Below are 24,033 nucleotides of genomic sequence, written 5' to 3' on the forward strand. Positions count from 1 at the left end.
GCTTTAGATCAGATGCAGCTTCTGCAGCTGCATCAGCTAGCATTCATGATAGATTATTTAAGAAGGATGGTAGATGGGCTTCAGATAAAGCAAAAGATGTCTATGTAAGAGAAAATATCAAAGAATAACTGACTGTGTCTAAAAGTTTGGGAATAAAATTTTCAAAAATATACTTTATATATGTATTATTCTTTGTTCAGATCTTCTTGGTCTTTTTTGTCTTTCGAAAGGCTGGTACAGCTGGAGGCAGACTTATCCTATTTATGTGTTGTTTAATTTATTAAATAATTTAAATTCGTTTGAGCTGACGAATTAGAATATAAAAATATTTATTAAAGGTGTTAAGTCACATGACGTTGTAACGATCAAGTGATTTTTTTACTATAAACAAGTGTGTGTGTTTATATCAAGCACATGGTGTGTGTTTACGTTTAATTTGATTGGATGGCACATACCCATAATGGAGGGTTTACGGGTATATGCCCTCATGATTTTCGTGAAAAGCATGATTAAGTATTACTTAAGGGGTTAGTCTGAGAAAATAAAGTAATTCGAAGTTTGCCTATAGTTCAACGTAGTAACATTCGTTATTATGTTTACCCAGCCACCCACCCATCCTTGTATGAGATGATTACCGTCAATGGGAGTATATACATATATAACATTATATCTAAAACGTTGTTACGTACAAGAGCGAATCGTACAAGTTGAGATATATAAACACCGTAAGATAGTGACAAGGGAACGTCACCATTTAAAGATGGATAATTTACGACAGGAAATGAAAAATCATCTCTTTTATCATACATTTTAGTATTAAGCTTTCCGTTTATGATATAGATATCAAAATCGCGGAGAGGGCAGTGTTCATTGTTGGTATTAGGTTTATTTCAAGTAAGTTCAACAGGATATATTTCTTTAGTATATATACTGAATTCGTCATTATTGAGAACTAATATATCATCCATATATCTAAAAGTATTATTAAATTTTTGTATCAGATGTTGTTTCGATGGGTCTTTGCTGATTTTTGTCATCAATTGTAACGCATAGCAATGCAAAAATACGTCCACAATAAGTGTTGAGCAGTTAGTCCTCATTGGAACTCCGATAACCAGACGATATACGGAATCTCCAAAGCGAACAAAAATGTTGTCTAGTAAAAATTCAACAGTAGATATAGTATCAAAGCATGACCAATTGACATAGTTCTTTTGTTTATTAAAAAAAATTATTACTAAAAAATTACCTAAAACAGTTTGAACATATATTTTCACATTCTGACTTTTTAAATTAAGAAATAATTGATGCCAGCTATACTTTATTGTAGTTTTAACATGGGTAGGCATTATATTCGTGATTATTTTTGCCAGAGCGATAGCGAGGGCTAAAATAACACGAATATAATGCCTACCCATGTTAAAACTACAATAAAGTATAGCTGGCATCAATTATTTCGATTCTGATTAGGACAATTACGGTAATATCTATGTTCGCTGTGTATAAAGTGTACGGTATTTGTGTAGGCTCTTCCATCAACCTTCCTGTCGATTTTTATCCAACTAGTTCATACCAGTTTAATTTGGCAAAGTTGTATAAATTTCTAAAATTCAAAATTGAAACAGATATTAATAAATTAATTTATTAACTAAAACAATATTTGTGTCACAATATAACAGAAAATTTATATTTCAACAGTCTTTTCCTTTGAGGTCAATTTCTGACACGCACATTTTCAAGGCAGTCGTCAATGGCGGTGGACGCACAAGGAGAATCGGGTAGGTCTTTATTTACTAAATTAATCGTAAATATTCCGCCGGTTAATATTATAGCATTGGTAAATATGTTCATATTTGATAGAGGATTTCTTGATAAAGTTGTGCTGAACTTCGAGACTTGGCAGGAGGGGACCTTTGACAGAAATCCATTTACACTTGCGGTGGCTACACCTTTTAAAATTGATCAAAGGGCACGCCTTTGTGCATCTGACGATTTCAAATGCTGTATTTATACATGAGATTAAAATTAATACTGGGTGACAATCTTGTTGCGTTTGTAAAATGGATTGGAAACCTTGGTGGTATATTGGTAATTACGCCTATTTGTTTTTATAGGAGAATGGGGTTCGATTCCCTGCTAGGGTCAATCCATTTTATCAGAAATATGAAACAATTTTGTCATTTCAGTACAACAGTAATAGTAACCTATTACTTTATTTTATATTTTATCGTCGGAACATATGTTTCAATGAAATTGATATACAATGACATGCCTTTTTAACAGGAGAGATGAAACGTGTTTTTAGGGGAGGGGTTTTGAAGTTAGAACAGCAACTGAACAGCCAACATGGACGTTGCTGTATCTAGGTCAACTATTTTCAATTACGAATTGTAACACATTGTTGTCATTGTTAAAGTATTAGTAACAAAATGTGTATCATTTTAGTGTTTGAAAGTGTTTTAATTTAAGGAAATACATTAAATGCATACCATTTTGACGAAATTCATTTTTCTGCCGTAGTCAATATACGCATGTGCAAACTAATTTTATTGGATAATAAAGTATGGTTTCTTTACAAAGCTAATGAAGCACGTCATATTAGAATGCCCATCAAATTAGGTGTGTGAATCTTTTGGTAAAGACTGTGAACAGATTCAAAATCATCAATATAAGCATGCAGTTTATCAAGTACTTCCAACGAGTTTTTGACACTCCAAAAGTAATAAATTTCACTTTTTTCAAAGGCCTTATTTGAACAATTTATAATCAGGTTTAATTCGATTGGATGGCACATACCAATAATGCAGGGTTTACGGGTATATGCCCTCTTGATTTTCGTGAAAAGCATGATTAAGTATTACTTAAGGGGTTAGTCTGAGAAAATAAAGTAATTCGAAGTTTGCCTATAGTTCAACGTAGCAACATTCGTTATTATGTTTACCCAGCCACCCACCCATCCTTGTATGAGATGATTACCGTCAATGGGAGTATATACATATATAACATTATATCTAAAACGTTGTTACGTACAAGAGCGAATCGTACAAGTTGAGATATATAAACACCGTAAGATAGTGACAAGGGAACGTCACCATTTAAAGATGGATAATTTACGACAGGAAATGAAAAATCATCTCTTTTATCATACATTTTAGTATTAAGCTTTCCTTTTATGATATAGATATCAAAATCGCGGAGAGGGCAGTGTTCATTGTTGGTATTAGGTTAATTTAAAGTAAGTTAAACAGGATATATTTCTTTAGTATATATACTGAAGTCGTCATTATTGAGAACTAATATGTAATCCATATATCTAAAAGTAATATTAAATTTTTGTATCAGATGTTGTTTCGATGGGTCTTTGCTGATTTTTGTCATCAATTGTAACGCATAGCAATGCAAAAATATGTCCACAATAAGTGTTGAGCAGTTAGTCCTCATTTGAACTCCGATAACTAGACGATATACGGAATCTCCAAAGCGAACAAAAATGTTGTCTAGTAAAAATTCAACAGTGGATATAGTATCAAAGCATGACCAATTGACATAGTTCTTTTGTTTATTAAAAAAAATTATTACTAAAAAATTACCTAAAACAGTTTGAACATATATTTTCACATTCTGACTTTTTAAATGCCCATCAAATTAGGTGTGTGAATCTTTTGGTAAAGACTGTGAACAGATTCAAAATCATCAATATAAGCATGCAGTTTATCAAGTACTTCCAACGAGTTTTTGACACTCCAAAAGTAATAAATTTCACTTTTTTCAAAGGCCTTATTTGAACAATTTATAATCAGGTTTAATTCGATTGGATGGCACATACCAATAATGCAGGGTTTACGGGTATATGCCCTCTTGATTTTCGTGAAAAGCATGATTAAGTATTACTTAAGGGGTTAGTCTGAGAAAATAAAGTAATTCGAAGTTTGCCTATAGTTCAACGTAGCAACATTCGTTATTATGTTTACCCAGCCACCCACCCATCCTTGTATGAGATGATTACCGTCAATGGGAGTATATACATATATAACATTATATCTAAAACGTTGTTACGTACAAGAGCGAATCGTACAAGTTGAGATATATAAACACCGTAAGATAGTGACAAGGGAACGTCACCATTTAAAGATGGATAATTTACGACAGGAAATGAAAAATCATCTCTTTTATCATACATTTTAGTATTAAGCTTTCCTTTTATGATATAGATATCAAAATCGCGGAGAAGGCAGTGTTCATTGTTGGTATTAGGTTAATTTAAAGTAAGTTCAACAGGATATATTTCTTTAGTATATATACTGAAGTCGTCATTATTGAGAACTAATATATAATCCATATATCTAAAAGTATTATTAAATTTTTGTATCAGATGTTGTTTCGATGGGTCTTTGCTGATTTTTGTCATCAATTGTAACGCATAGCAATGCAAAAATATGTCCACAATAAGTGTTGAGCAGTTAGTCCTCATTTGAACTCCGATAACTAGACGATATACATGATATACGGAATCTCCAAAGCGAACAAAAATGTTGTCTAGTAAAAATTCAACAGTGGATATAGTATCAAAGCATGACCAATTGACATAGTTCTTTTGTTTATTAAAAAAAATTATTACTAAAAAATTACCTAAAACAGTTTGAACATATATTTTCACATTCTGACTTTTTAAATGCCCATCAAATTAGGTGTGTGAATCTTTTGGTAAAGACTGTGAACAGATTCAAAATCATCAATATAAGCATGCAGTTTATCAAGTACTTCCAACGAGTTTTTGACACTCCAAAAGTAATAAATTTCACTTTTTTCAAAGGCCTTATTTGAACAATTTATAATCAGGTTTTTGAACGAATCAAGTGTACTGGTAAAAAAAATAGACAATTTAGTAGTGGAACAATGGCTTGAAGACGAAACAAGTATATATTTGTAAGGTGTTTTGTGTAACTTCCGAAGCCAATACATAGTTGAGACTTTCATTGTATTGTGTTCTGCTTGTAAAGTTGTAGCTAAAAGTTTTTGTTTGTTACAGATGTCGCTTTCTAAAAATGGAGTGGGAATGTTGGTGAATTGGTGATTTCTTTTTTCAGAACCTCAATTTAAAACTTACGCCAAACAATAATAATATTATTAGCAGCTTTATCGGCCTGGACAGAAACCAATTCCTTGGCTTTGTATGATTAAATTGATTAAATAAGTATGATTAAATTGCATAATCAACATAATGGGGACATGCTTGTTGTCCGAGCCGAATTATAAAATTTGACAATCCTTATAAGAATAACAATCCATACCTCATTTGATTTATTTGGGTCTATATCTTTTCTTTCAATTAACAATTGAACTATGGGAAGATGTCCATCTTCAGCAGCTGAGTGTAACAGGTTGTTCCCAAACTGTAATTATGATTTAAATGTTTAAATGTTTATAGTAGTTTATTAACGTACCAATTTGAACGATATTTTAAACAAATTTTATCAAACAAATCTTTTTCAAAATTTTAAAACGTGTTCACATTGTATAGCTCATGCGAGTGCATTTGACTTCAATCTCTATTGAAAAGGATTGTCAGTTTTCTCATCGAAGGTCGGGCACACCGGCTTCTCCACCAATAAAACTGGCCGCCAAAAATTAGCTTAAATGTGGTGCTTAAACACGAAAAATCAAATCGAATCACAATGTATATTTCCATGGAGAATTTGATTTTACAATGTGTGTGCTTATATGAGTGAAATCATCAGATAAAAGACAGGGAAGAAATTTAAACTGAAATTTTCACCATTCAATCTTGTTTAAATGATACATTGTCTTTTGTTTCCCCAAGCTTAATAAACGAAATTATGCAATTGGAAAATGTATTGAACAGATCATATGACTAATTGACCTCCGGTGTACAAAGAGTACTGATTTATTTATATTTGTACAGTCTGGCAACTGACTGATAGACTAAACATTTTATTTTGAACATAAGTATAAATAATGAGAAGATGCAGTATGAGTGCCGAGACCACTCTCCATCCAATTCATGTGTGAAAGGTAAACAATTATAGGTCAAAGTTAGGCCTTCAACACGGAGCCTTGGTTCACACAAAACAGCAGGATATTAGGGGCCGCAAAATGACTGTTGTAAACCGTTCAAACAAAAAAAAAGTCTGAATAGTTTCGTCTTAACCGTGTTATAAGAGGTATTAATTTTAACGACAATCGCTATAAATATGTTAAAGGAATAACTGTTGGAAATGTATTATTTAAATGATATATCAAAAATTAAAATAAAGAACATAGATTACCTTTATGTAGGTAAACAAAATACCATACACGCATACTAATTTAAGAGTACTGTAATTTATTAAGGCTGAATAGGTCAAATGAGGTGATACATATACACACAGTAGCTTCTTAGTGACAACTAAAACAGGTCATCTTTATTCTTTATTTTAATGTTCGCCAGATAAATGATGTTCTCTCATAAAATGATTCAAAGTATGTTTCTGTGTTGACACCATATATTCCATCGAATTAAGCCAGAAACAATCAACAGATGTATAACGTTTTTGTAAGACGTTTTCATGTTTGAAAAATAATTATCAGCTGATGAGTTCGAATTTGTTTTGACCGTTCAGAGTTCCCCTTTTATACGCCAACGAATACATATAATTGCGAGTAAAAAAATAGGTCGGAAACGTTAAATGTTAGAAATGTGTATTACTGTCTACACGTACGTAAATATTGATATACATTGACACCAATTTAGCTATATAAAGCAGGGGAAAAGCTTTGTTTGTTTGTTTGGTTTATTTTCTATGTCATGGCGTTGTCGTTTTACTTCGCATTATAAGTTTTGATTCCCTATAAAATTTTCCAACTCTTTTTTATAGCAATTTGTTTTTTCTACGATAACACATTTAGTAAATCGCTATGTTATTATTTGAATGAACTTTCCGCGCTATTTATTCCTTGATTCACAAAACTGTTTTTTAAATACATTGACACAATTTAATGAAATATGCTATTTAATTTGAGCTAAACTACCTATGAAAGTAATATGCATGTTATTATCAAATTTGTACTCATTTGATTCATTCGCCAAATTCCTTTTGAACAGTTCAAGATAAGCAAAATATGCATAGTCATTCACTTATTATAATGGGATATGATCTAAGGCTCAGTGAAAATGATCGGATAGAAACTACAAAAATTCACAAGAAAAACAAGTCTGCAGTAATATGTGTTAGAGTTGAAATAAATAAGCATATAACTAATCTTAGTAAAAATCACCTTCCATACCTCATTTACTTTATTTGGATCTGTTACTGTTTTTTCTATTAAGACTTGCACTAGTTCGAGATTTCCTTTTAATGAGGTTAAGTGTAAGGGAGTGTTACCGTCCTGAAAAAAAGATTGTTTGCATTGTTTGCATTATTAGGAAAAAGTACATGAAATTACGACTTTATTACACAAAATGAGAATTGGAACATCAAAAGATAAGTTACCTACTAAAGTTGATGACTACCTCTGATAATGTGTATTGACATTAGATTATAAAAACAAAATGGAAAATTACAGTTGTGTAAACTTAATTCTTCGTGAACATGTTCTAAATTCACAGCAGCATTATTCAAATAAAAAAAAACTTTGTGAATATGTTAAAAGTATTTTTTTAAAGACCTGTACAAAGAATTTTAAAAGATCTTTTACAAAGCAAAGTAAAGTGAAAATGATAGCCATTTAGTCTACTTATAAACTAAAATCAAGAAAAATAAACTATATTTTGGAAATGTTTCAAAATATCAAACAAGTCAGTGATAATACTATAAACAGATTTCAGCTCTATGAACCTCATGCACGGGAGACTATTAATGATCAAGAAGATGACGATATGTGTGAATATTTTTTGTTAAATCTACTGTTCCTTAACAAATGTGTATCAAGTTTAATGTGACAACCAATCAGAATACTCAAGCTGTATAAGTAGATTTACAAGATCAACAAGGTGACTGTTTCATTCTGATGTAATGAAATAACCCTTGTTGACAATTTTCAATTGTTAAAATTTCAAATCAGAAAAGATAAGAAGATTGTGTTATATTTTTTTACATGCTAGTCAATCGTAATCAGATTGCCTTGAAGCACAAAACAACTAACGATTATTCATATCCGACAGGTTATTAGCCCTAAACATTATCGTAGTGACAGGTTGTAAGATAATGATGACTCATAAATGTATAGTAAAAAAATCTTAAGTAATGTTTTTATTTAGTGAATAAAAAATACTGTTCGTGCCGATAATGAGAATTTTCAAAGATTACTTTATAACTATTTGAGAATAAGTGTATTCTAAGAATCTGTAAGTTTACTTCGGTCTTATCTCAATTTAACGAAATCCATGACTTCCTACATGTACTAGCTATACATTGATTACGTCAGATTCAATAGAAACGTCACTACAGGTGCAATGCGGGTTGCGGAACAATAGAAGGATCAAAAGGAAAATCATCGTTAGAAATAGGTATGTTTACAAATGGGAAATTTTGTAACCATTTGTTCATTAAATTTAAGACCCTGAAGTCTGAAGACAAATTCGCATTATCAATAAAGAGTACTCAATTTGTTTCGCAAACATATTATCAAGGTAACAATAAGAGTCCTTATATAAATCAATAACATGTAATTCAGATAAAAAAATGCTGAGTTCGGCCTTTAGTTGTGTTTCATACAATACAAAAAAGTATCTGTATAAATAAAGTCTGCTCAACAGTTTTCACAAATTTAGATGTTAAACATATGCGAAACATATATGCATATCGCAAGTTTATTGCGTTGTTGTTTCACATTTACTGTAAACATGTCAATATGGTGAATGGCTAAAGATCCCACAAGACTCAAGTGCCAATTAGGACGAAATATAATAACATACCACATTTTGCGCATTAAAGTCTGCATCTGGTGTTTCTAGCATCAATTCAACATGTGCGGTGAGTCCTGCAGAAGCAGCAATATGTAATGGGGTCCAACCATCCTGCAATTAAAAGATTATAATGCTAATAAAATTCGTCGATGATGATTCAAAAGTTCAAATCGAAATGTGTAAAGTGTATGTCCAAACTAGAGGCAAAAATATGTAAAGAAACAAAACACGACTTAAAGTCTGTATATTAATACATAGGACACGTTAGACTGAACAACAAAGTCACAAATACTGTGAAATTACTTTAATTCGTGGGTACCAATTTTCGTGGTTCGAGCACTATTAACATGTTCGTGGGTTTTAAATTCGTGGATTTTAGTTTTTCAATAAAAAAAAATAATTGAAAAATTAAGGCCTCTAGAACAAGTAGTCTTGATTGAAGGAAATTGCAGAGTAAACATTGACCCGTGTAGATCGTAGTGATAACACTAATTAACCCATAATAAAGTGATCAACATATTAAAGATCATCAAACGTGAAAATTATAGGCCATAAATATGTCACCTAAAGAAAACAGAAACATTAACAAATGCTTTAAACGTATCTTGAATTGTCAAATCAAAATCAACCCCAGCATGACATTATTATTTCCCATATGTACGAGAACTATGAGGATAGAAAATGAACTCTTTATCATACTGGTATATCAATACCGGAAATCTGACGTTCGTCGATCAAAAATATTTTTTTTATGAAAATAAAAATATCAAAAGTTGTACAGTTAAGGCTATTAAAGTCATAAGAAACCTCAAATACAAAAAAAATAATGCATATGTTTTTTATAACTCAATGGATAGTTTTCATTATAAAACTTGCGTACATTTACTATTTTCTGAAGAAAATTCTTTAATTTATTCATATCTAGAAGAAGTTTACTTTATTTTTATTGCTTGCTTCCAGCAACCAATTCCCCCGACATATTTTTTCCGTATGAAAAGTGACCTCAGTGTGACCCATCTCGTAAAAATCCGGTGATCACAATACGCATGAATGTCCTTAAAATAAACTTTTATCTGAATTCACATGTTAAACACGTGCTCTCTTTCCATGCTTTTTTGTATATTTTTTGTCGATTGTTGACAAACAGGTGACCATCGTTTAACTTCGGCTTCAAAACACGAACTTTTATTACCTGCCATATTTTCACAACAACACTGACCGATTGAAAAAAAATTGACCATAATACGAAATTTACACGAAAAAAATGATTAATTCGTGCACAGAAGACTAAGTTTATGATGTTTGTATACATTGGTTCAAGAATTGCAAGAACATAATTTTTCACCGGTCACTCGTTTCTTATGACTTTAAAGATTAAATAGGTATACATGCAGTTGTTGTTCTGTGTCTGCTATTAAAGTATTCTCAGATTTGGCGTTATTCAATATATTCTCTAGATCATATCAGTAGTGAAACCAACCGATGGGGATCTTTCCATGTATTGATTTAGACAATGGTTGTTTTAATTCGTTGGACACTTAAATTCGTGGATAAAGTCATCCACGAAAACCACAAAAATTGGTACCCCACGAATAAAAGTACTTTCACAGTATAGGAGTATAGATGAATATCTATTTGTAAATTCCGTATTCTGTTATACTGGGTTTTTTTTATTATCTCACAGTGCAGTCTCATTGATTAATAAAACTGTCTATGATATTATCCTCACCCAGTCACATCCATTAATATCTGCACCTTTGGCAAGACTATCAATGACGTTTTCCAAATCCTCAAATATAATGGCTTCTCGGAGAATCTGGAAAGTTAATAAATAAATATTATTCGAAATAATGGTTCATATAAGGATCTCTGAATTTAAGAAAAAAATTTGGAATTCTAAAAAGGTAATATAAGAAAAGACTATATATATATATATGTTTTTGTATCAAAAAGTAAAATTGTTTATGGGCGTGGTTTTGTTTTTAATAAATCAAAACAGGAACACACTAACAATACCAAAAAGGTTTCATATAGTGCTATTATACTGCAAGTACCCGTTGGTCGAAATCCTGCTTGTGACTTAACTGTGTAAGAAAACAAATATTATTTTCACTTCATATTTTACACAGATATATACGAAACATAGAAATTAAAATTATAATAAAATTAAGGAATAATTTAGGGTTTTCCACACTTATCATCAGTTTCTGGATTATCATTAACAACGCATACATATTTAAGGCAATGTTTGACGACAAAATAATCAGATTGTTTGCTAAAACGTAAGGAGTGTTTGGGAAAAGGATTTGAAATAGTCATAATGGAATATTGTAGTTACTTTACTAAATATAGAGCTCCTTATAAACTGCATGATGTTGTCATATTGGTATATGGTTTAATGAGGTGCATCTACTACTATACTTTTGTACAATTAATCTAAAGCTTAAACTGTTCGTAGAAACCGTTCTCTTTGACGTAGAATGTTTGGCAATCAAAGAAAATTTCGTACCAACAATTCAAATATTTTGGACCTAATTTCTATTTTAAAAGACAACGGCAGACTTTATCTGTTAAACAATCCCTTTTCTTTACCTGTTAATTATATACAAAGCGAATTGCAACACAATTCCATATTGCAGTCCTAAGTATACAATCGTTCAAATTTCAATTGCATATATTCATGATATTGTTATTCCAAACTGTTTCCCAAATTTGAAGATCATAAAAACATTTTAATAAAACCAAATATGCCAATAAAGGTTTTTATTTTGTTAATAATTCCAGTACAATTGATAATCATTCTGTTAATTATAGCGAGTGTGGAAAGATGTAAATAACAGTGCCAATACACTTACTTCATGAAATTTCAATAATTCTTAATACATGAGACCTTAATTTCGTTCGTGACCGAGAGTTGAAATCATTCATGAAGAACCAAAATGCTGCACTTTGTAAATACAGCTGTTTTTTTTCATATCCATATCCATATCGTTCAAATTGAAATATGTGGGAAACCTATAGTCAAGGATGGGGTAATGCGGGAACTTGATGCAAGTTTCGAGTTTCGGGCATGTAAACGTTAAAAATATGCCTCACAGCCCTATATTTGTACCTTCAAAACAATTCAGTGCAAATGAACTTTCCATTCTAGGATACAATTTTTCACAACTTCATAGTAAAATTAGTACAGCTTTAGCCGAAACAGGAGTTCCTATGGGAAATTGAATTGTCAATTTTTACAGGAATGTAACCTAAATATCGTTCCCTGTCAATTAAGTGATTGGAAAGGGTGTCGGAAAATCACCCACGACACTCTCCGTACTTACTACTCGAAATGGATAAAACGAGAAAATGATGACAAGAAATCCTTAGATTCTTTTTTTAATTCAGTAGTGAACATGGTTGATATACTATACAACATTTGAAAAAACCTTTTACCTCTAACAACAACCATAATAACCTTAACTATCGTATCAAACAGAAGCTTAAAGAACTCGCCAAGGAATTTTGTTTTGTCGCGGCTGATAAGGCTGCTTATGATATCAGTATTGTTCTACGATAAATTTACATTGAGGTTCTGCAAAAGACAATCACGAATTTACCAACATTCCATCTATTTCCATTTTTGGAAAATGACATCTATAACAAACATTAACAAATAGAGAAAAACCGTGTAATAAACTGTGCAAATAAGGCCTTTAAAAAAAGTGAAATTACTTTTGGGGTGTCAAAATTCCGTTGGAAATACTCTATAATTTGCATGCTTAAGATTGGTAATTTCTAATTTGTTCAAAGTTTTGATTTTTTACCCTGTGTACCACTTTGCTTCATTTGTCATAATATTATTAAGAAAAATTCACACACCTTATAAAAAGGACAGTCTAAACGTCAGAGTACGAATAAATATGTTCAAACCCTTGAAGGTCATTTTTAAGTTCGACCAGCTTTGATACTATGACTGCCCTTGAATTTCACGAGAAAACATGTTTGGTTGCTATGGAGATTCCGTGTATTATCGTGTAATCAAAATTCCAATGGAACTAACTGTGCACCACTCATTGCAGACATATTTCTATATTGTTATGAGTTACAGTTTATGACTAAAATCAGCAGAGATCCATCGAAACAATATCTGATACAAAAAATGTATAGAAACGTCGCACGCTACTGGTGTTACTTTGGTGAAATCACAGACAAGACACATTCATCTTGTTAATTTTTAAACACAAAAAATGATATAATAAAGTGTTGCATATCATTTTAAAGCTTTTAAACTCTTCTTTCAGATAATTTCAATTTTGTATATGAAACAGACCATTTTCATTAATTAAAACTCAATAAAATCTTTATTTTGCAATATGATTTCCTTGTCCCGCGTTACACTTTTAGTTTTGTAAAATTCTGAATACCGTAAAAAACATATTTTTTTTTACCAAACAATATAAAAGTTTGTCTAGAACAAGAAATTTATAAGTGGGCGATGACCTAATGTCGATTTTTCTTTCTCGAAAAGATGAAAATATAAAAAAAAAGAGATCAAGATGATACCAATTATGTGTCCCATGCACGAAAGGTTGCCGTATTTTTTTCGAAATTGTCCCAACAAGGGAATTCCAGAGCAATCCCCATGTCGAAAGTAAATAATTCTTTTCTAGTATTTTGTACAAAGATCACACTTTCGCCTCATGCAATAACCAGGAATTTTTAAAACAGATTCTTTTTATTCGAGTTGATTAGCAATGTCCGACATTTGGTCCCCTTCAAACAAAAGTAAACGTAAAGTTACGTTTTCTGTTTTTTCATGATGTTTATTTGATACAGTGCCATTCGCTACATAAAAGAATTATAATGGATAAAAGTACAAAAAAACATCTCTATTTTGATATTAAATTCCCATAAATTAAATTTGATATACGAGATATCAGATAAAACTTAAATGTCCGATACAATGTCCCCACATACGATTTTGACGTTATTTAATACAATATGCTTCTAACGTTCCGTCTTAATGTCATGATTGCGGGTTTCACAGACGATTTAGAATAAGGCTATTTTATATATAATTATTTTGTTGTTTAAAAAGAAAACTTTAAAATTAATGTTTTATGTTGAAGCTCTATCGATTCATAAAGTAGGGGTGGGGAGAGTGATTTCCTCGCGGAACTAAAGTGTTTTCCAGACTATAATAGTCGTATCCGCTTTAATACAAATGAAAAGAAAATAAAACAGCTAAAATAATAATTGTTTCCTTGTATATATTTGTGCAGAGCTGCCATGCTAGATATGTCGTAATCCTTTCGCCTTAACATTCTGGAGTGCAAAAATGAATGCATTTTCAGTGCATAGTTTATCCATAAAAAAAAAGAAATCGATTGCCTTTATAATTAAAATGTATATAATTAAATGGTTTCAATTCAAGTTACTTTTTAATTTGTAATTTGTTAACAAAACTCAAGCTTAACATATTTTATCTAAGAACAAAAAATAATCCTTTCTTATGGAAAAAAATCAATCTTTCAGAATTTATTGAAAACAGCCATCTGAACACCATGCAATCCAACGTTTTTATTTTGTCTTACGTCTTTGAGTGTGTAACGTTAGGTGACACCAGTATCGTGCGACGTTTCTTAACATTTTGAGATATTTGGATGACACATAGGCTCTCAATTATGACGACTTTGGTATGTACACTAAAGAGATATATCCGGATGAACTGACTTTTAAAATAAAGCTAATACAAACAGTGTTAACTGTCCTTTCCTGGATCTTGATATATACATTTATATCTTTAACGGGAAGTTTAATACCAAAATTTGGGATAAAAGAAAGGATTTTTCATTTCCTATGGTTAATTATCCATTTTAGATGGTGAACTTTTAATTGTCACCACTTCATGATGTATTTATATCTCAACTTGTTTGATTTGCTCGTGTATACAACAACGTATTTGATTTTAACGAAAAATAACTGAAAAATAATAGCACCACGGTTTTCGATATCACAAACTAGTCAAAGTCATTTATTACATTTTATAATCGGTACAATTACATCATTCGTAAATATTAATCACCATGCAGACATCTTATACGTTTAGGTATTTCACATCCAATCTTTTATGGTAACATTTTTACCACAGCACAAAAAAGTCGGCATTCTCCTCAATAGCTAACTCAACCTTTAAACAGATTTATTCAGAACGGATATAGTTACGATACTGTTGACAGGTCATTAAATATGGTATATGTTCGTATCAATATTCATTCACTCATGAGGTCTTTGCATCGGAAATAAACACATTTATTGCAAACCAGTTTTGGCATGATACGCCTTATGTTTTTCTCATATATTTATGATGGTATGATACCAAACCCCTAACGTGCGGGGTAGTGCTTGATTTTCATGAGATGAAGACATGAACGTTTAATCATTTTGATTGAGGTCTGGAGCTGTCATGTCAATAACTGCGAGCTTTGATAATTCGTGTATCTGTGTCATTTGTTTTGCTTAGTTTCTTTTGTTACCCATTCTGACATCGGACTCAGACAAATCCGGTAATAAGTCTAATACGGTAGGTTCTTTTGAGGGTGTAGTTACGACAATTGGAACATATCCGTTATCATCTATGAAACGAATATTCTATAAAGGTCAACCAACTTGTGATTGCTTGATTACATAGGGACGATTTCAACTTTACCACTTGAAAATCTTAGTTACTTAGATTGCTTGTCAGCATCAAATCACTATCAAGGAAATCATAATAAGATGCAGATGATGCTAGAATGCTGTTATATAGAAATGCAAAGTTCACAATTGGGAAGCTAAATCATCTATTTTGTCCTGAAGATTTGTTGTTAACCGACCATCATTGTCAATTTATAGATGTAAGTCAACATATGAGGCAGACTTAAGTGTATCTGATATATCCTGTATCAAAAGTTCGAAGGAATATATGCATTCAAATATAATCACCAAAGGAGTAAATTCGGTAAGTGTCATATGTGTCCCCAATTATAAAGTTCAATGCTACAAGATGAAAAATGTTTTAAGTTGACTTAAAGACATGTCAGAAATTTTAATAGAACAATTTCTGTCATAGTTTCATTCTAAAGTGTTGATTTTTCGACCAAGTTAGGTCTTAATAAACGAATTTTGGTGTAATTTGACAATATCAGCAGGATTTCCGCCAAATTTAAGATCAGGAAACAAAGAGCGCAGCCATCGACAACCTAAATATTAAAAAAAAATGGGCTAAAATAGTGAGCCATTTTAGGGCCTTTACGAACCAACTCCTTTCGAATTATCATCTATCAATCAGAAAATGAACTTAAAGGATACTGTCAACTTCTTTTATTTCTTGTAAAGAAGTTCCTGTATGAAATGAGCCTCATGTACATTAATATGAATAATTGTTGAAAACACGTTCTTCGCTCTTAACAAATAGTTTGTCAATCGAGAAATCAAGTATATTGATAATGTCAGTTTCAGATAACTTATTTTCAATCGGAGTGCAATTAATCCCTTCCTAAGAAAAAAAACTTGAATCTTCTTTTTTATGAAATAAAGTAGGACCCACTCTGTGAATTTGTCTTTTAGTTCGAAATTTAGAATGCGTGTGTAAAGTGTATAAAAGTCAATTGGTGTATTACTATTGCAAGATGAAAGAGTCTTAGATTGTATGTATTTAATCTTTGGTTTTTTTTTAGCATCAACAATTGATTACAAATGAACAAAACATATTAACAAGTTAGCAAACCGATCATTTCTAACAAGTGAGCAAAATGATCCATTCTTTAAAAGTGGGCAAACATGAATATTGTTTTTTTTTCAAATGAGTAAAAGGATTCATAGAATTATTTTGACTTATATGCATGAACAAGGTTTTACATTGGCTTATCACCTAATTAACGTGATAAAGGTGTTTTAAAGGTAATTTGCTTACCATTAATGAGCTATTGTAAGCTTGTAAGGTTGTGCTAAAGTATCAGATTTTGTTGGAATTATACATGAAAAAAAAGCATTTGTGTGTACACGCTGAAACGAAACCAAATTACAGACGGTGAAATAAATAGATAACATTTATAATATGATTTCAAAAGAAAAAAAAACATAAGGGTTACCGTACTTGAGATTTTGCTACATACAAATCGGTAAATCACTGTATATTCTGTGTAACATTAACAATTAAATTATATGAACTGTCTCCAAAAAAAAAAAAAAAAAAAGACAAAAGGTATGTTACATGTAAGGAGGGTAGCAGAAAACAAAAATTTTTCAATTAAATTCATTTTTGTATTGCATTCCCAAAATACAAAACATTCACATTTATTATTCCATAGGCAAAAGTGAGAAATGTTATCAAACCTTTTGAGATAATCTTGATTTAAAAAAGCAATATCATATTATATATAAAATGCTATCATATTTTTCATAAGGTACGAAACTGCATACAGGTAAATATTCCATGAATTACGAAATAGCATTATTATTTTCATAAATCTTCCAAATGGTACGAAATAATATACATATAAATATTCCATGAGGTACGAAATTCCATACATAAATATATCCCATGAGGTATGAAATGTCATACATAAATATATCCCATGAGGTATGAAATGCCATACATAAATATATTCCATGAGGTACGAAATGTAAAGTTACAAAATGGTCAGGGTACGGAATTGTTTTTGTAAGGGTACAACATAATTCGACAATAAATAAGCTGAGAAGTTAGATCAATTATCGAGTCCATATTTTAAATTATAAAGTGCGCATTCTCTGTATATTTCGGTACGTTTCTATTTAGGTTGACCAATTCCTATTGATTTTTAATATTGCATAAGTCGTTAAAATAGATTGGTTAAATTTATCAAATTCATACACGTCAAAATTCAGCGGTTAAATTCGATTGGTGATTGCTGTTCTCAAGAGTAGCATTAATCCCTGTGACGAAATGTAATCATTTGGCTAATGTTTACCAAATGATATGTATTACAAAAAGACAATACCATCTGGCAATTAAAATCAAAATTCCTGGAAGAATTAAAAGATAAATACTACAACAGATTTTTACTTCTAAAAATTCTTCTTTATTTTTTTGCCATTTAACAACGGTTATCTTGGATCATGACTTACTTTTTTTAGGAAATTTGAATCGACGTATTATTGAAATGTCGATAGATAACAAAGACGTCTGAATAACAAATGCATGTGTTAACTTTCTTATTACTCGCAAAATAGGTTTCACCTTTTTAAGGGGAATAAGTTACGAGATATATTTTTTTCCATTCATTAATGAAAGTGACAAAATTCGCTTAAGCAGCCAGTGTCTTAAATTTTGTCACAACTAGAAACTTTGCTGATAAAGTATTTACTTGCGGGTAAATAATTCGACCTCATTGAAATCGTATTGATGTGACCTTCTTTTTAACATTTTAGCTACAGATTTGTTACGCATTAACAAGTCTTTGTTTCGAAATTAAACGGGATAAAGGACAACATTGAAATTGAAACTAGGGACAACCATTTGTGTGTCTAATTCGACCCACACAAACTCATTATCATACATTCAAGTAAATCGATGATTAAAATATTTGTTAAACCTTTGATATGAAATTAAACAGGTCTTGAACAAATCCAATTGCACGTGTTCACTATCTATTTATAAGTATATCTATGTTTATATCGGGTTATATGACCACTGGCGGTCTTCATGGTTAATTAGATGTCCTATAGACTAAAATATATCCAAAATGCGAAAAAAAAATATCAATCCCATGCATTGTTATGTTCTTTTGTCAGTTTGAAAAAAAAACGTGTTAGTAGGTTATAAATCAAAAATGATAACTTGAGTCAAAACGGTTAACATAACTTTGAGAGCTTATGCTCTTTGACATATAAATCATACAATCAGTTATTATTTTTTATATCTATAAAAACAATTATTATTTTTGTCCTAATGATGATATTAATAAACATGATAAAAGTGATATTGGTGTGATCACGTTTTGACATTTTTGAGTTACAGAAAATACCGTAATGATGGGGAAAATTGTCAATAATACTCATTATATAACAATAATATGTAATATAATATTCCTTTAAAGGACACTGCGGCTAAATATAGTGTTTTTTATGGGTAGTTTTAATAATTTTCGGGGTTGGAAGTTAATTTCACAAATATTTAATGATAGGTTGCACCGAACAAAATGTTATGAAAATAACAAATACAAGTAACTGTATTGTTTGTCATGCACTTTAAAAATTAAACGATAGAACAAACATTTCAAACAATTTACCATTAAAAAGGTTGAAAAGTCAGGTTAAGTGTAATAAATTTTATATCCCGCCAAAATTTTAAGTCTTAAAACTTATATAAAAGTCTCTAATTATAATTGAAAATAAAAATATGGTTTCATGCGAAATAAGAAAAAAAATGTTTCTCATTTAAACTCGAATTACCTGATTAAGACACTCCTTTTCCATCTTCTATCTGCAAAGGAAGGTAAAGGTTTACTGAAAATGTTAAATATGTTTTAGAATCTTTAGTACATGCGAATATATTAAAGGTAGGTAGTGGTTAAAACTGTTGCTCGACGGGGGCCACATGTGAAGCATGATCTGCTTAACCTTCCGGAACACCTGCTATACAATGTAACCCCTGTTTTTGGTAAGGTTCGTGTTTCTCAGTATTAAGTTTGATGTGTCTTGTTTTGTATACTGTTTTTCTTTTTGTCTTTTCCGTATTTTGACATGATCGTGGACATGATGTTGTCAGTTTATTTTGGACTTATGAGTTTGAATATCTATTTTATATCTTTCGGCTCTATTTTTAGAACAATTTGCCAGAATGAAGTTTTCCTCGGGCCATCAAATAACATATATGATGTCTTGTATAAGAAATACATGCAATATAAAACACATACAGTCTTTCAAATAAATTACATTCTTCTTTTAACATTTGTATATCTCATTAAAGGTTTATGAACCGAGTGATTCCTGCTATTTTACATTCCAAGGTTACGAAACCTCTCGATTTATTTTGATAATGTTTTCTTATACTTTCACCTGTTTATACCCGTGTGAGTGAATATCATTAGTTACATTGTGTGCTGGTGACCTAATCCGATATATATGGGGTCTGTAGATCACAATATGAAAAATAGTAGGTCACTAGCACACTATTTAACGAATGTATCTTACTGTCTATCTTAATATGTTGTATTGAAACTAGTCAAAGTGATTAAGTCTTCAATACTATTAGTATTAAGAACCTACTTCCATTGGTCTATAAGAAAAAAAAAACAATAACAACTTGTTAGCTTTAAATGCGTTTTACTTATTTATTTCAATCGTTCATTATTGTAATATCGCATTGAACTTTAAAGATATTTTCTCCACACCGTGTTTTTATAAAGGGACGTAATACCACTACTAACCGTGTATTGAAATAAGCCCCGCCTCCCTTCTAACCTAATATGGAATATCATTCAAAAACTAATGCCTACAATAACTACTTGCTTTAAATATGATTCTGACTTTATTTCAATCTTTAATCGTCTGTTGAAACCATTAAGATTTTTTTCTCAGTACTGTTTTGTTTTTATAAAGGTTATTTACTCTACTTCTAACCGTGTATTGAAATAAGGCCCGCCTACCTACCTAGCTAATATGGAATATACACGGTCTCCACGAGGTTTCTTTTAACCAATCATATTCCTAGAAATGCATAGGAGGTAAGATGAAAAGGACTATGTTGTATATATAACTATTTTATTATGGCAAACGTCATTTTTCATTCAAGGTACTATGCTATCAATGTATGATAAGCATATATAATCTGAATATAAACAAGAGTTTTAATTGCCATACCCTAATCTTGATACAAGAAAACTTATATGCAAATTTATGATTAGTGAGCAATCCATCGCTATTGAAACTGGAAGGTATAAAAATATGCCACGCCCTCTCAAAGACTTTGTAGTAAGTGCTAAGTTCTAGATAACGAATCCCATTTCTTTTTAATATGTAAAATAGATGAAAAAACTCAAAACAAAGATTTTTCTGATAATAAAATGAAATATATAGTACTAAATCCAACCACTGGTCAGCAAGTGAAATCTTTAATATCCGTAATTAAACAGTAATTGGGATTGAGAACAGGGGGTACGTGAGGTTGTGTGTAATGTTTTAATTGTTTTATTTTCATTTTAATGTGAATGTAAATGTCATCAGTATATTGTTGTTATCACATGTAATTGTCATGCCTTTGGCCCGTCTATGGGTGTAGTTTGTGCCTTAATCAAGTATTCCAGTCATTATTCAGACTGCTGAGTTATATCAAGTCTCTGAGTGGGAACGTCAAGCTTACAAAATAACAAAATTCTTCAATATAACTGTTATTGTAAGCTGAATATTTTTTTCTTTATTTTGAATACACAAATGTGTTCCCTGTGTTCCTTGAGCGAATATTTAGTTTACACGTCCTAACATTGCGTATTCTAATGCAACAACGTTTGTAATGTTCATTTTGATTGGATAACGTCACTTTCTCACATGGCATCAATTGACAATTGATGCTTTGGGACGTACGCGCAAGCGCAGACGGCATATGACAGATTTTAAATACATGTTTTAACGCTGTTTTCTGTCAGTTTCATTAGAATGGAGATAACAATATTGTTTTTTAAGCTCCGACGGCATCAATTTGGGATTTGATGGTCGCAAATACCTGTTTACTGTCTCCGCTAACGCGTCGCCAGTAAACTTAATTTGCGACCATCAAAAAGTAAAATCACAAAAATACTGAACTCAGAGGAAAATCAATTTGAAAAGTCCATAATCATATGGCAAAATAAAAAAACCAAACGCATCAAAAACGAATGGACAAGAACTGTCATATTCCTGACTTGGTACAGGCATTTTCAAATGTAGAAAATGTTGGATTAAACCTGGTTCTATAGCGCTAACCCTCTCACTTTAATAACAGTCTCATCAAATTCCGTTACATTTACATGATGCGTTAAATAAACAGTCACAATTAATAAAATAGTCAAAATATGGGTACATCAGTCATCATCGTATAACAATTTAACAGGACACAAAAACATCTACTATCTACGAACACATGGACTGATATGAGTTTCTGACGTCAGACAAATTATATACGTCACATAAATTTGTCGTTCAATGTGCATACAATAGTTATCAAAAGTACCAGGATTATAAACAATTTTAAAATTTACATAGGCAATGAGCGCATACCGGGTTAAAAAATCAAAAGTATGTAAGAATAAATTACAGAAATCAAACTAGTTCTAAAGTTATACATAGAATTTATGAGAATCCAAAACTTTTAAAAGGAACAATTTAACAGGACACAAAAACCTATCTACGAACAGATGGATTTATTTGAGTGTCTGACGTCAGAAAAATTATATACGTCACATAAATTTGTCGTTCAATGTGCATACAAACAATTTTAAAATTTACATAGGCAATGTACGCATACAGGGTTAAAAAATCAAAAGTATGTAAGAATAAATTACAGAAATAGACCGAGATTCAAACTAGTCCAAAAATTATACATAGCATTTATGAGAATCCAAAACTCAAATCCCCAATTGATGCCGTCGGGGCTTAAAATACAATACAGTTATCTCCTAATTGGCAGTTGGCTACGCCTAACAGTATGATAAAATGAATGCGCAAAAACAATGCATCTTCTGAAAAGAAAGATTTTTTGCAAACATTTCTTTAATCAATTTCAAGCTATTGTGCCATGCAAGGTATGTAAGTGCTCATTACGAACCAGAAAGGTTTTATGAAGACATTTCAGATAAGATAGAGATGGGATTGTGATCATGCTTGTTTCAGATAAATAGCAACATTATTATATGAAAGGGTTTGGCCTGACAGCAGGGTACAGAAAAATTATCCCCAGTACCGTGGCCTATAATTGCTTACTTACACTTCAATTGTACTCTGGTGAAAAGTATCTAATTGTCAATCATTCCACATCTCCTAATTTTTATATTGCCATGGCAAGGAATAAAATATATGGTTTTGGGGTGACATATACAAATCAAATATTTGACCATGACATTCATGCCAAATATCATAAGCCGGTGTGAAAAGAAAAAAAACGGAATTTTTGGATGCTATTTTGAAAACCGTTAACTTTGAGATATACTTTATAACGTGCCTTTTGGATGTGTCAACACGACTTCACGTTACTGTAAAAATAAAATTGTTTAATTTTACCTTATATGTAATTTCTATTTATTACACAAACAGAAAACTAAGACAATAATACTCATGTTTGCAGTCATCAGTGATTTACAATCATTCCTTTTATCGTTTATTTACAAAGCAGCATAAAAAAAGACAGACGATACCAAGAGACCAAATAAAAACTACGAGTAGTTTATTTTACATAACAAAAACTATGTGATGTTTCCTTGTAATGTAAATTAAGTTTAACATAATCATTGTCAGAGGGGTTTATAATCATGGTTTCTTCAAAATTGAATATTTATAATATGGTAGAAATAAGTTCTCACCTTGCAATTACACGAATTATGATTGTTTCACTCATCCTGGAAAGCTTGACGTGTTATTTGCTGTATGGTTTCTGATTGATTTGCTTAATTTCATTTTTATTGTAAAATATCAATATTAAGTGGGGATATGTTTGTACGTAACAAAACTTGAAATGAACTTCCTGATGACATCCTGTATAGCTCGTAGAGGATCTTGAAGGGGTCTTCGGTTTTGTATTGTTTAATTTCAAGTGTTATTATCTGCCCTTAAATATGTTTTTGTTATTCTGCCTTATAATTAAACACTTCATTTTTCTTTTCTTTATTTTTGTCAAATATTTTTGTTGTGTCGAATAGCATTTTAGAACGTTTATTATTATACATTTGACAAATCAAATTTAATATCTAATAAAAAAAAAACTTTACCAGGAAAACTTAACATTGACTAATGAACAGGGTAGCAAACGCACTATTTAAGTCGGGGAGACTGCGCTACAATCTCACAGTGACGTAATTACGACCTCACTACGACCATCACGTTCTTATTGCGATCCAACCAAGCTTTCACCACGACAATACCTCGCTTAT

At 31.0% G+C, this 24,033-nt stretch overlaps 1 protein-coding gene across 1 annotated transcript; it reads right to left on the reverse strand.

Annotated features, from left to right (window-relative positions):
- Positions 1-4,684: 4,684 nt before the first annotated feature.
- On the reverse strand, positions 4,685-23,572 carry LOC134727738 (receptor-interacting serine/threonine-protein kinase 4-like). Its single transcript, XM_063592125.1, has 7 exons — positions 23,467-23,572; positions 19,367-19,397; positions 10,635-10,721; positions 8,915-9,016; positions 7,285-7,386; positions 5,292-5,393; positions 4,685-4,711 (listed from the first exon to the last, which is right to left on the reverse strand). The coding sequence occupies exons 2-7, from the start codon at positions 19,388-19,390 to the stop codon at positions 4,685-4,687; spliced, it is 444 nt and encodes a 147-aa protein (XP_063448195.1). The 5' UTR covers positions 19,391-19,397; positions 23,467-23,572.
- Between the last annotated feature and the right edge of the window lie 461 nt (positions 23,573-24,033).

The sequence above is a fragment of the Mytilus trossulus genome, chromosome 8 (genome assembly GCF_036588685.1).
Source record: "Mytilus trossulus isolate FHL-02 chromosome 8, PNRI_Mtr1.1.1.hap1, whole genome shotgun sequence".
NCBI lineage: Eukaryota > Metazoa > Mollusca > Bivalvia > Mytilida > Mytilidae > Mytilus > Mytilus trossulus.

Excerpts from the sequence above, each read along its gene's own strand:
- LOC134727738 (XM_063592125.1), bottom strand. The coding sequence starts at position 19,390 with ATGGAAAAGGAGTGTCTTAATCAG. Across the intron at positions 9,017-10,634 it reads ATATTAATGGATGTGACTGG|GATGGTTGGACCCCATTACA; the intron begins GTGAGGATAATA and ends TTTTAATTGCAG. Across the intron at positions 4,712-5,291 it reads ACCCAAATAAATCAAATGAG|TCTTTACCAAAAGATTCACA; the intron begins GTATGGATTGTT and ends ATCTGTTCACAG.